The sequence below is a fragment of the Megascapheus bottae genome, chromosome 10 (genome assembly GCF_031878675.1).
Source record: "Megascapheus bottae isolate mThoBot1 chromosome 10, mThoBot2.hap1, whole genome shotgun sequence".
Taxonomy (NCBI): domain Eukaryota; kingdom Metazoa; phylum Chordata; class Mammalia; order Rodentia; family Geomyidae; genus Megascapheus; species Megascapheus bottae.
This window is the reverse complement of record NC_143518.1, coordinates 19,797,721-19,811,404: the sequence shown is the minus strand read 5'-3', so window position 1 is coordinate 19,811,404 and position 13,684 is coordinate 19,797,721. Positions and strand designations below refer to the sequence as shown.

The window sequence follows — 13,684 nt, the reverse complement described above, 5'->3', positions numbered from 1 at the left end:
TGAGAGCATAGCTTTTACTCTCTAAGTCAGCCAAGTCAGGATTTTCTACTACTTACAACTAGTAACATCCTAAATGATTGTCTTTGTGTGGCATGGACAAAGAAGTTAGAACAGTTATTTGACACCATAAAATGCTCCAATTATTATAACTAGAATATATTAGGGCTTGTAAAATTTCACCATCTTAGAGTTTACTCTTAGTTTCTATTATTCCATTTTGTTTTTTGTAACTCCATCTTAGCAGGCTGTACCCCCATCTGTGAGACTAGTTCCTCACAGTCTGACATTTAAGAATATACAGAGCCTTGGCTCCTTTCTGTTTCTAGATAGCAGCCACAGTAATGGGCTGTGGAAATGATCATAGTAATGAGTTATAAAAATGATCACAGTAGTAGTTATAGAAATGCCAATGTAACTGTCAGATTGCCTCACTTATGACTGCTTATAGCATTCTTTTAGCCTGCTCAGGTTTGTTTTAGTTCTGTAACTTCACCCTTGGCTTGCACCTATAGGAAAGAACCACTAGTTACTTTCCTCCCTTGAGTGAATAAGATTGGGTATCCCAACTGTTCAGTGTAGTCCGGTCTAGTTATAAAGTCTTTTGGCTGTACTCTTTGTCTTCATGGTCTTCCCTGGTGGTTTTCTCCCTTCAAGAACACTCCATTATGGAATGATATATGAACATGGGTCCAGTCTTCCAAATGTATGTGTCTGAATCCACCTCCTTGTTTCTCAACTGCTGGAGAAAATGCACAGGAGATAGTTAATATCTATTTCATCATTAATCAATGTATTTTCTGCTAAGGGTAATCCTGATAGACCATCCAACCCAGACTTGGGGTTTCTAAGAAGACGCTTATATTCTGGCACAGGGAAATACACTCTAAGAGACTATAAGTTATTTAGGGGGGAAAGAAAGAGGAAATCGTAGACCTTTATAAAACTATGTAAACTAGGATAGAATTGGAGACTGTGCAACTGACCTTTCCATTGGAAGGACACAAGACAGGAGGAGAACCCAGAACTCCAGCTCTAATCCTCTCCCATTATTTATGGTTACTTCTCAACTTCCTCCAGAGCCAACCTCCACTACAGTCTGAAAACATCCCCCAGAAGCTATTTGGATTGCTGGGAATCCATGAGAATGCATGCATTTATTTTACCAAAGTCATCTGTCAGAATTGCTGCCAGAAGCCAGGTGGCTTGGCACAAGATCTGAGACTGGCATCTCTTCCTGATTGCAAACAACAGCCCCTATCCCTAAGGGGTAACAGAGGGGGAGGAATAGGGAAATGATCTTGACCTGTCCACATACTGGTCAGCAACTAGCATGGCTGTCAGATGGTAGGGTGGGGAAATATACAGCATCCAGGGCGAGGAGGACCCTAGCATCTAGTAGCTAGGTGCTTCTAGGGATCAGGGGAGGAATGTCCATCCAAGGTGAGGAGATTTGGAAGCTCCTCCTGAACACCCTTTGATCCAATGTCTTCATCTGACCCTCCAACTGGTCTCTTTTCCACCCCCTACCAGAGTATCCCCACCCTTACCAGCCCCCTACCCTCCCTATGTCCAGTCTACTCACATTTCCATGTAAAGGTCTCACAGAATTCCCCAGTCTCCTCCCCAGCAGACAGCCAAATGAATCGCTCCCTCCTCAAGATTCTGACATTCTTTATCCCACTGCCACAACACTGAACTCAAGACAACTTGGGTTGAATCTTTCCTACAAGCTCAGTGCTCTTCAAACTTACATACAACTCGAATGGTGAACTTAGGAAAAGATAGATTTGGTAACTAACTGTAAGTCACGCACATCCAGGTGATCCTGATCTGTGCGCCACTTTAGGTAGCAAAGTTCGCTGATTTTGAGTTACTTACAGAGAGGTAACATTTACCTGTATAATGCCAGCTTTTAGCACAGTGTTGACTGATTATAAGTGATTAACATGTATTTTCTGAACATCAGTGGAGTGTGCTAAAGGTTTCTGCAATGTTCCTTTCAAGTACATCTAATGTGAACCTTCTTGCAGCTAGTATGACAAAAAGTGCGGCGAGGGAAAGTATGGGACAGATAAATCTTGAGATTCAAAATAGAAGTCTTGCCAATTTAAAAACCTAATTGTATTAGTGTATTTAGACTTCAAAGAACTAGCTAACATTAAAGGAACTGTTAGATGGAAAGGAAACCCATCACATGATTCAGGCAGAAAAGAGTTCATTGGGGGTGGGGAGAGCAAACTGCTAGCCTGCACCAGATGAAGGCACATGGAAAGAGGGGAAGGAAAAAGAGAAAGGGGAGGACTTGTGTTGAGCAGAATTATCTAGGGAAAAGTAGGCAGTAGGACCACAGCAGATGAGGAAGTGATCTCGGCGCTTAGGGAATCTCTCACTGTCCGGGGAAGATGTGACCATGGCAATTCAGGAAATGAGGATGAGGAAGTGATCTCAGAGCCCAGGATCCTTTGCTGACTCACAGTCAGGTGATGAACAGTTAGGTGATTACTGGTTTCAGGCAGGTGAAGAGTAAGAAGGGAAAGCCTGTTTTCCAGTACAGACCAAACATTCCAGGCTCTCTGGCTAGTTCTTGAGTCTCTTTGGCTACTTCTTGCTGGCAAGCAGTGTCAACATTAGGGGTAGGAGGTGGAGTTGTTGTCCAGTCTGGGAGAAACACCAAGTAGCAACTGTTCCATGGTAGGGAACATGTGTGCATCCTTGGATGAAGTCTGAAAGAAGTCTCATGAGGCAGGGGCTGGGCAATAAGAAAAATAGAGAGCACAGAAACACAATAATGTCAATTTTATTTATTAACATTAAAGCACATCTATCAAAAATTAACCACTAGATATTGAAAATGGAAAAAAGGAAAGATTATTTCCAGTGGAGAATGCTCCTTCTATACCTCCCCAGCCACACACAGGTATACACTTTTCCTTGTATCGTACATCAGGGATTCTACTGTTAAATACAATGTGGAAGAGGACATTGGTTTGGCCTGAGCTCTTCCACTAGGCCCAAGAGACTGAACCAAAATGCAGTCTCTCATGTTGCAGTCACATTCCATCACACTGCACCTAAGTGATCCCAAGAAATCAGGAGAGATAACAGCTAATCCCCAGACAGTTTTAGCAATAAGAAGTCCTTTCCACTTTATTATTTACAAGGAAAGAAACTCTGAAATGGCAAATCCACTTTTGATTCTTTTCCTGCCATCTTCAGCCTTTCCTGTCTGGAAAGCCACACTTCCTTGCTTAGCTCTCATGAGAATATGCACCCTATATTATAGAATGAGATGTTTCCCAATTCTAGAATCACAAACCCCAAACAACAGTTAAGATCTTTAAATTTGGTGGAACTTTGATTTTTGACCCTAGAGATAACTCAATTAGGACCTCCCATTGAACATTGACTCCAAGTCTAGATAACTAGATGACCTCAGTGGAAACAACAGCAGATAAAGGATCAACTTCATAAATTCCCTTCTCCAAAAAGATCTCACTTCCGTAATAAAGACCATTTTTCCCCCTCTCAAATAAAGTCTTCCCTCTTGGGAACACTGGATAAATTCAGATTTATTATTATTACTACTACTAATTACTACTATTTTTGCCAGTTCTGGAGCCTCAACTCAGGGCCTGAGCACTGAGCTTCTTTTGCTCAAGGCTAGTGCCCTTCCATTTGAGCCACCGTGCCACTTCCGGCTTTTTCTGTGTATGTGGTACTGAGGAATCAAACCTGGAGCTTCATGCATGCTAGGCAAGCAATCTACCAGTAGACCACATTTCCAGCCATAAGTAGCCATTCTTGTTCTACCGTTGATATATCTTGAAATGGATATATGGATGGCAGGTATGTCTGTCTTAGTGTGGGACACCTGTGCAGAGATGACTGGTCTTCTTCTTTGTCTGACCTTCATTGAGAAAGGACACAGTGAGGGCCAACATGTTGAGCCCTGTCCCATGGGTGCATTTGAGTGCTGGGTCTTCCTGTGAACTTGGAGTCCCAAGGGCCGCAGGGCTTCCTGGGAAGGTGGACTCTCTTGAGCAGCAGGAACAACCTTGGCCCACTTAACATTGTTGCTTGCCACTGAGCTGCTGTGTTTGTACCTCTAACGGACATTTGGTCTGGGAGAATAGCTCAACATATACTTTGTTACCAACTAGTCCAATGATCATGTGCTATCATTTAAGCTACTTCTCTTGGGCTAGCATTTCCTTATCTCTAGAAAAGACACATTTGAAGGGAATTAGTTTCCAGGTCTCATCCACCTTTCATGGCAGCAAAATTAAAGTGCTTAATTATTTAATATGATAATATAACTGTTTATAACATGCTTTAAATTGCAATATTCCACTCGATTTCCATAATGTTACATTTGAAAATGAAGAGATTGAGTCTTTTTTTTCCCTAGTCCTGGGGCTGGTTACTTAGGATGTGAAAACTGTCCCAGAGCTCATTTTGCTTAAGGCTAGCACTCCTCCACCATTTAAGCTGCAGCACCACTTCCGCCTTTTTTTTTTTTTGTATGTGTGGTGCTAAGGAATTGAACCCAAAGTTTTCATACACGTTAGGCACTAAGCCCCTGCAAGGCACTGAGTTTAAACAACAGTATTTGTGTGTGCGTGTGCGTGTGCGTGCGTGTGTGCGTGTGCGTGCGTGTGTGTGTGTGTGTGCGTGTGTGTACACACACACTTCACCAAGATCATTTTGATGTGTAGCCCTGATAAGCTTTACTATTAGGGTCTGGGCCCACCCAGGTCTCTCTGAGGTAAGCCAGAGAGTAGTTGTGTCTCCAGTGTTACAAATGTGATGTTGGTTTGAGAGGAAGACAAATGGACAGACCACAGAGTGCCATTTAGTTAATTCGTTGCTCCTTCCTCTTCTTGGGTGTTAGCGTACATCTATCTCAAGGAATAGAACTTTTGTCTGAAACATTTAGATAAGCAGAGTCAGAGAAACTTTTCACTGGGAGATAAGGAACAGCACAATACAAACAGCTCCCCAGGGAGACAAAGATGGACGCCACCAAGAAAAACTGATTCTTGCCTCTGGTTGAGAAGATGAAATTCCTCCAATCCATTTGCATCCTTTTATTCAGTATTTCTGTGCACAAGGAGGAAAGAGTCAAAGTTTGAATGTGGATGATATGGTTTCTCCAGCTGTTAATTAAGAATGATTGTGGGGCTGGGAGTTTGGCCTAGTGGCAGAGTGCTATGCTTAGCATGCACGAAGACCCGGGTTCGATTCTTCTGTACCCCACATACATAGCAAAAAGCCAGAAGTGGTGCTGAGGCTCAAGTGGTAGAGTGCTAGCCTTGAGAAAGTCCAAGGACAGTGCTCAAGCCCTGAGCCCAAGCCCAGAACTGGCCCAAAAAAAAAAAAAAAAAGAATGATTGTATTCGCTTTTACATGTAGTTAGGTTAAGTAATCTCCTTTAACTTACATACCTCAAGTGAATTGCTTCACTTATTTGTTACAAGGCATTAGTGATCTGGCCTTATTTGTAAGTATCTGTTTTGTGACCATCTGGTTCACCTGATGAGCTCAACCATTCACTGAACACCTCTAGGAATGGGGCTGAATTCTAGAGACAAGCGTCTTTTCTATGCTCTTACTATCACAATAGGTTTGAACATCCTCAGCACTTCAGAAAGTAAAGCAGTTAGTAACCAGTTAGGGGAAAGACCAAAACGAAACACTCCATTATAGATTTGTAGAAGAAGGTGTAGACTTTACTACCCTCCACCAGAGGGCACCCTCTTCATGTGAGCTGGTAATGGTATTTCCTCTCCACTGCATACAGAAATACCAACTTGAAAACAGTGAAGGAGGGGAGGGAAGGAGAGAAGGGGGGAAGGAGGGAAGGAGGGAAGGAAGGGAGGGAGGGAGGGAAGGAGGGAAGGAAGGGAGGGAGGGAGGGAAGGAAGGAAGGAAGGAAGGAAAGAGGGAAGGAAAGAGGGAAGGAAGGACACATCAGCCATGTTGTCCAGGTATTCAGTAAACATTATATAGATCTGTTTCCTGTTAGATGTATAGACATGAATAAGCAACACCTGAACCAGCAGATGAAAGAAGTAACTGCCCACAAGAGCACAAAAACTTCTTGGTCACCCAATCTCAGACCACCCTTCCTGTTTGGGGCAAAAAAAAAAAAAAAGCAATAATTATTGTGTGCGTCTCAGAAAGACTGTTTCATGCTATGGATGCCAGAAGGAGTCAGGCAGTCCCTTTGCCGTCCCTGGAAGGAAAGAAGAACAAGAACACTACCATAGAATCTTCAGTTGGACATCCCACCCCCACTTCCCCCAACCCCAAATTCTACATCATGCAGAGATGACTTCAAAGCTCAGGAGCCATGAAATTATGCATGCTGGCGCCTTTGACAAGTAATATTAAAGAGAGAGCCAAAAGTTGGAACAGCCATAAATAGTGGAAGAATATACTGCCATTGAGGTTGGCTTTGATTTCCCTGGAGAGTGATACTACCACAGAAGACCAATAGTGGTTATCATAACAGACATTGCACAGTGTGGCTATCAGAATGCATTCACACCGACTATTAAAGGGGCGAGAGATCATCTAGTCTCTTGGAAAAAAATAAATGTGGGCATTACCATTAAATTCTACTGGAGAATATAATCTTTGTGGTGGTAGATATTTTTGACTGCTTTATTTGTTAAGGTGTTCAAAAATAGGTTTGTTTGTTTGTTTCATGACAAGGCCTTGCATTTGCTAGGCAAATGCTCTACCATTTGAGCTACACTACCAGTCTCCTGTTGCCATTTTTCCGGGTAAATGCACACTGGGATAAAGAAGATGCCTAGAGCTGTGGGAAATTATTGCAAGTGAGAGTCAATTCAATACACATTTAGTAATTGTCATAGAGGAACTGTGAACTCCAATATTTCTACTTTATTAGCCAACTATATCCTATATTTTCCAGATTAAAATAATTAGCTGGTGTATAGGTTCCTAAGTCCCACTCCACATCGTATTCATCAGAATTGTCAAAAGAAGGTCTGATATTTTATGTTTTTTATTAAAGAATTTATTAACATTGATTTTTACATCATATTTCAAATGACGTGTTTAACAAACAAGTATTCAAGAAGGGAATCTCTATATACAATCACTGGCACTTAGTTTTTAGAACATAATCAATATTTTATGTTTTTAATAAGAACTCCAGTGATTTTTGTTGTCCCATAAACTTGGAAGTCATCTGATACTTATCCTTTTTAAACCTAGAAGGGCTTGATATGCTTAATAATGCAACCACTGTGCCACCAAGCCTCTAGCCAGTGATGTTAGTTGTTTTTTTTTTTAATTTTCTTTACTATGATTGGTATGATAACCTCTCCCTTGGTTCTTTTTTCCGTATATTTTTATTGTAATTAATAGAAGGGTTACAATATATTCATCAGATAGAGAGTGCATTGCTTCACAAACATTGATACCCTTTCTCATGTCTTGGTCCCTATTTCCCTCCCCTCACCCCTGCCCCTCATCTTGTTTTCCCCCCTTCCATATCCTATTTCAAATAACCAGATAAGCATATATACAATACACTGGATAACAAGGTGAAATACTGTAACAATATGAGATAACCAAGGGACAGCAAAAGAGATGAGAGACAACATAGTACATTAAGGACAACAATCACTCATTATATGGCTTTTGTATCCTGGGGGTCTTTTCATTTAGCATCATACTGTATGGCCTTATGTATCTAGGTTTTGCCCTATTGTAAATCTCTGCTAGGAGAGCCCAAGGTTTCTACTGATTATGACAAATGAGGGAAACCATTGAGTCTATGTTTCTTTGAGTCTGGCTTACTTCCCTTAATATGATCTTTTCTAAGTCTTTCCATTTTCTTACAAATGGGGCAATGTCATTCTTTCTGACAGCAGCATAGATTTCCATTGTGTACAAATACCACATCTTGTTGATCCACTCATCAACTTAGGGGCATCTGGGTTGGTTCCATATCTATGCTATGGTAAATAGTGCTGCAATGAACATCGTTGTGCTAGTGGGTTAACTTCAAAAGCTGAGTTCAATTGTGTGGACAGTTACCCTCTGATAGGAATCTGTCAGTGTACACAAAATAGAATCTACTGCATACAGGATGAGTCCAGTGCATTCAATGGAGTCTAGGAGGCCTGCTAAGATAAAGACTGGTCTCCAGATGGACGTCTACACAGAAAGTACTAAGAAGACAAGGCCTGTGGAATCTGGAACTTGCCAGTGGTGTCACTGTGTGCTCACGAGGGGTGGAGTTCCGTTGACTAGAGGCTAATTGGTTCTCCTGTAACCAATCACAGCGACGGGAAGAACCGGACAACATGAGCTCCGCAGGTAAGTGATCGAGAGAGGTGCCCAGAGGTGTGGAGCCCTCAAAGAAGGCAAACCACTCACCCTCCCAGGTCTTAACAGGAGTGAATCATTAGGGGTTCTCCATGGTTCTTGCGTGTCCTTCAAGTCTTTAGCTTTCCTTCTCTGCCTCTCCCCTTTCCTACCATCTGCCACCAGAACTTTAAAGGCCTCATTCCTAAAATAACTAAGGCAAAAGGGATGGAAATGGGGCCATCCTGCGCCCTTCCTTCTGTAAGGGAGAAAGCCAGTACCGGATTGGAACTATATAACGGTTCTTTCGTTGCCAAGTCAATTCTAACATAGTGTGAAATGAGTGCTGCCTGCCTTCTAAGCTAAGCTGGGGCGGGGGTGGGGGGGGGGGGTGGGAGAAGGGAAAATGAGCCCGGACCAGTGGTAGGATTGGTTCCCCAGAGTCTTGTTCTGGCTAAGTTTTCATTAGGACTATATGTCCAATGGCAAGTTTTATCATAGCCAAGGCCCGGGGCAACGGCAGTGGGTGTGGACATGGAATTCATAACATGATTGTAAAAGGGAGACTGTTTCTAGGGCTGAGAACTGTAGAAGTACATTAATTGGTGAAAATAACATAATGAATGCATTAAAAGGTGTCGAAAGGGAGAAAAGGGGCTTAAAAAAGAGTAATATAGGCAGGGTGATTGATCAAAACATGTACAATGTATGTAAATATGACAATGAAGTCCCTTGTACAATTAATTTGTTAACATTTAAAATTTTAAATAAACTTTAAAAAGATCCACTCCTCATGTGCATACACACATATATTATATATGCATGTGTATTATATATATAATACATGTATGTAGGTAAAAAATAGGTATGCATAGGCACATAACGGAAACACATAGTCACATGGTTTAAATGTAGAATACCAAGCTAGAGAGTGAGGCCCTAAGTTACACACACACACACACACACACACACACACACACACACAGAGTTTTCTTAGAACTCATAGCCACACTGACTTTTTCAATTCAAACTCACCTCCCTCTCTCTCTCCCACCCTGCCCCCTCTCTCTCTTCCAGTCCAGTCCTGGGCTTTGAACTCAGGGCCTGAGCACTGTCCTTGGACTTTCTCAAGGCTAGCACTCTACATCTGAGCCACAGCACCACTTCTGGCTTTTTCTGGGTATGTGGTACTAAGGAATCCAATCCACGACTTAGTGCATACGAGGCAAGCGCTCCACCACTAGGTCACACTCTGGGCCCTCTAACTCATTTCTCTAGAGATCCTTTTCCCTTTCCAATCTTATACTTATATGTCTCTTTTACAGAGGATTCTGAATCTCAATGGCTCTTTTTTTTCTCAGTCCTATAACACATCTCCCACAGAATCAGAATTATTTCACAAACACTACTACCATAAACCTACTAAAAAGATCTCTTGCAGTTCTCATTACCACCATCTCAACCTCACTACTCTAACAATCTCCCATACATACACCCACGTGCACAAGATCAAGATAAATTGAGTTCGTAAATTGAGTCTCTTCTTTCTCCTTTTCCTTCTCTTTTCTTTAATCTTAAATCCTTCCTCACATGTCCCTTATTCAAGGACTTTATACAACTGGAATAATTGTTACCATTTGCTTTGAGGTTTAGATTTTTCCCCTGATGATTTTACAAATGAGTTTTGTATAGTATTAAAAATAATAAAAAATAAAAAGTACATGTTATTCAATAAATGGCTGAAAACCAAACACCCAAAGATTAAAGATAACCTCACCAAGTTTGGTGAGACTGTGTGAGGGTGGGAACCAGCAGAGGGGAAGAGTGAAAGAGAGAGCCATATGATCAAAGTAGTTCATACATGTTTATGAAAACAGCATAATGAAACCTTTTAAAACTGTTTGAAAGGTAGGGGGGAAGAAGGAATAAGAAAGTTACAGGGGTACTGCCTTTTTTTCTATGTATGGAACCCGGGTCTCTGTGCATGCTAGGCAAGTACTCTACCACTAGGCCAAACTCCCGTCCCTTTATTCAGTTTTTAAAAAAATTTTATTATTGCAAAGGTGATATACAGAGGGGTTACCATTTCATAAGTCAGATAATGAGTGCATTTCTTCATGGACAATGTTACCTCTTCCTTTGCTTTCTCCCAGTTTTTCCCTCCCATCTCTACTCACACTAACAAGTCTTGAATAAGGTATAAATATTTTAATGCTAGAGGAAGAGAGAAGACAAAACCTAAATCCCTCCTTGATAGAACTTATTCTGAATAGGAAGCTGCCTACTTCAGTGAGTGAAAACCGTGTGTCAGTGTAATGGAAGACATACAGGCTAGGGCACAGGGTAGAGAACTAGACAGAGACACACTACCTATGCAACTTCATACCTATTGGTTTGATCTTCTAGCAATGAGGAGCAGAATTAGCCTCGAGTCACGTGATTGGTGGTGATGATACAGAAATCACAGCCAATCTAACACTGCAGTAGACTGGTACCATGCTTAATTCACCAGAAATTTGTGAAGCCAGCTGGGGTGGAGAGAAGACTTCTGGCAATGGTAATAAGGGAACAATGGCTTAAAGTAAAAGTAGTAACACTTTCAGGAGTGTCTTGATTTTGACTTGGGAACAGAAGGTAGCATAGTGTGAAATGGCAGGAGATGACCCCATAGGTCAAACAAAACAAAATAAAAACAAATGACAACAACAAAGACAAATAACTAAAGCCTGAGAACGCTTTGAACTTTATCTTGCAGAACATTGAAGGGTCTCAATAACAACATCAGTTTTGTTGCAGTGGCCATCTGTAGAAGCTATTTGGAATGGGACACCATTTAAGAAACTGACCACGTTTTCTAGTGGAGAGACAATAGGAAGTTGACAGAATTAAAGAACAGGAGTCAGACTGTGCTGGATCACATCTACAATCCTAGCTACTCAGGATGCTGAAATCCAAGGCTTATGATTAGACGCTAACCCAGGCAGAAAACTTCCTGAGTGTTATATCCAGTTAATTAGCAAAAAAAAAAATCTGGAAGTGGAGCTGACGCTCAAGGGCCAGTTGTTAGTGAAAACCTAAGCATGAGTGTAATTGAGTTCAAGCCCCAGTACCAACCACTACACACACACACACACACACACACACACACACACACACACACACACACAGAGTTAATGTGCATGAGTGGAGAGAGGCCGGAGAGACAGATTCCAGAAAAAGAGAGAAACCACAGAGCAGAGACCACTCTTGCCTATGAGAAGGAGAGGGAGCAGGAAAGAAGGGGAAAGACAGAGGAAGAGACAAAAATGACAGAGCAGGAGGAGTCCAGTCTCAGTTTTCTGGATTAGGCAACTGAATGAGTAATATTTCTGAGACTGGGGAATATAGAAGGTATGTTTGAAGGCTTGGACATGGACGCATTAAGATGCAAGTGCCTGATGCTCGTGAACAGAAACAGAACAACAAAAAAACCCCAAAACAACAACAACAACAACCCAAGAGCACAGATTTTGGAGTCATCTGTGTGTCATACATGAGAGAATGTTCATAAAAAAGAAAAGCGGGGAGGGATATAGGGAAAACACATGAAATTTTATGTTAGCTGGGAGGAAATAAGGTATCTGTGGAATAGAGTGTGGTGACTGACACCAAATCTACTGCTTATAACACTGTCTGGTCGTCTTGGTTGCTGTTTCTGTTTCTAGTATTCAAAGACAGCAACTACCTGATGTCATCAGGAAAAATGATGAAAGTCATTGTCTGGGCTTGTTGTTATACCTGTACTCCAGTGATTACTTGTGGCTCACTCTCTTATCAGATACGTGACCCGATGAAGCAAAGTGCCTGACACATATTACTTGTTATTCAGTTGTAGTCATTCATTATAAACTTTGGATATGATGGAGAAATTTTTGACCATTCATACGACAAATAGGTTATTATTCAATAAATTGAATGTTGTACTCTAAAAAGCATATTGGTGATTTGGAGTAAGTCCAAGGGATTGTCTAGTTCCCAATGGGTTCTTGTGATAAAATTTATGACTGTCAACATTTGTATTCTCTGATTAATTTAGACAACAACCATCAATGCCCAGAGAAGCATTTATTGCCTTGCATGACCAGATGAATATTCAAGAAAGTTCTTAACCAGCTTGTAATGCTGGATACTCATGTGGATACTAACCACATGAAGTTTGATTGAAAGACACAAGTTCCTGCCCTTGGCACCTTAAAGGAGACGCACAAATAAATAATAGTTGTCTAAACAGTGTTACAGGAGAACCTCCAAAGTAAATCCCATTTCAGAACATACTAATACAATATGCAATCAAACCAATTGTTCATTTGTGTTCTGCTCTTGGAAAGCATTTGGAGTGGGTTGGACTTAAGCAGAAGGCTAGATGTCGTAAATTTGTCTTAGGTAAGAGGATGTAGATGTCTTCTGCCACACTGTAAAAGGCAGAATTTTCACACATACACAGAAAGTAAAGAAAAGCTTCTCACACTAAGAAAAAGAATCTATGTTATCTCTCATTTGGGATAGCAGTCCTGTGAGACCAGGGGCTCCCACAGCTGGGAGTGTTTAAGCAGAGTGACAAGTGACAAAGGTCTAGAGAAGGACAAACGTGAGTTAGATGCCGCTAAAGGCTGTCTGCAGAGTCGGGACCATGAGTAATCTATTCAGTTGCTCATTTTCCACTTTATGATACAATCCTGCTCATGGGTATTTGTTTTAATTTGTTTTTTCCATTTAGAGGTCATCAGTTCTACAAACCTTATCATTCTTCTAGAGGATGAGATCTTTGCTGATTTTTTCAACACATTTCTTTCTCTTCCGGTAAGCATTTTTGGACATAAATCCATGTTTTATTCACAGCCGAACAGTACATCTCACTGACAAAATGTTTTTTTTTTTAGTTTTGATAGTGTTTTTTTTGGTTATTGTTGTTCTTAGTGGGGCTTGAACTCTGGGCCTAAGCGCTGTCCCTGGGCTTTTTGGCTCAAGGCTACCGCCATACCCTGTGAGCCACAGCACTACTTCTTGTTTTCTAGTGATTCATTGGAGATAAGTCTCACAGCCTTCAGTGCCCAGGCTGGCTTTGAACCGTGATCCTCAGATCTCAGCCTCCTACCTACTCAGGATTACAGATATGAGCCACTGCACCCGGCTATTGTTGTTGCTTGTTGCTGTTGTTTTTAAACAACATTCTGTGTCAATTCAACAACTTTTGCAATTGAATAAGACAAATTGAATAAGAAATTCCGCTTGTAAGGGGCAATAATGATTTCACTTTTTCAATATCTGTCTAGAAGAAGATGTATGTAGATTTTAACTTTTA

The 13,684-nt window shown here is 41.3% G+C and overlaps 1 protein-coding gene across 3 annotated transcripts in view; it reads left to right on the top strand.

Annotated features, from left to right (window-relative positions):
- Positions 1 to 8,296: 8,296 nt before the first annotated feature.
- The window catches only part of Rgsl1 (regulator of G protein signaling like 1), a 57,032-nt gene continuing 51,644 nt past the window's right edge, over positions 8,297 to 13,684 (top strand). For all 3 annotated transcript variants that reach the window (XM_090340304.1, XM_090340305.1, XM_090340303.1), the window contains exons 1-2: positions 8,297 to 8,355; positions 13,100 to 13,182. In XM_090340304.1, coding sequence (XP_090196430.1) covers positions 8,343 to 8,355; positions 13,100 to 13,182 — 96 coding nt within the window. In that variant the 5' untranslated portion in view covers positions 8,297 to 8,342. The remainder of the gene's footprint in view (positions 8,356 to 13,099; positions 13,183 to 13,684) is intronic.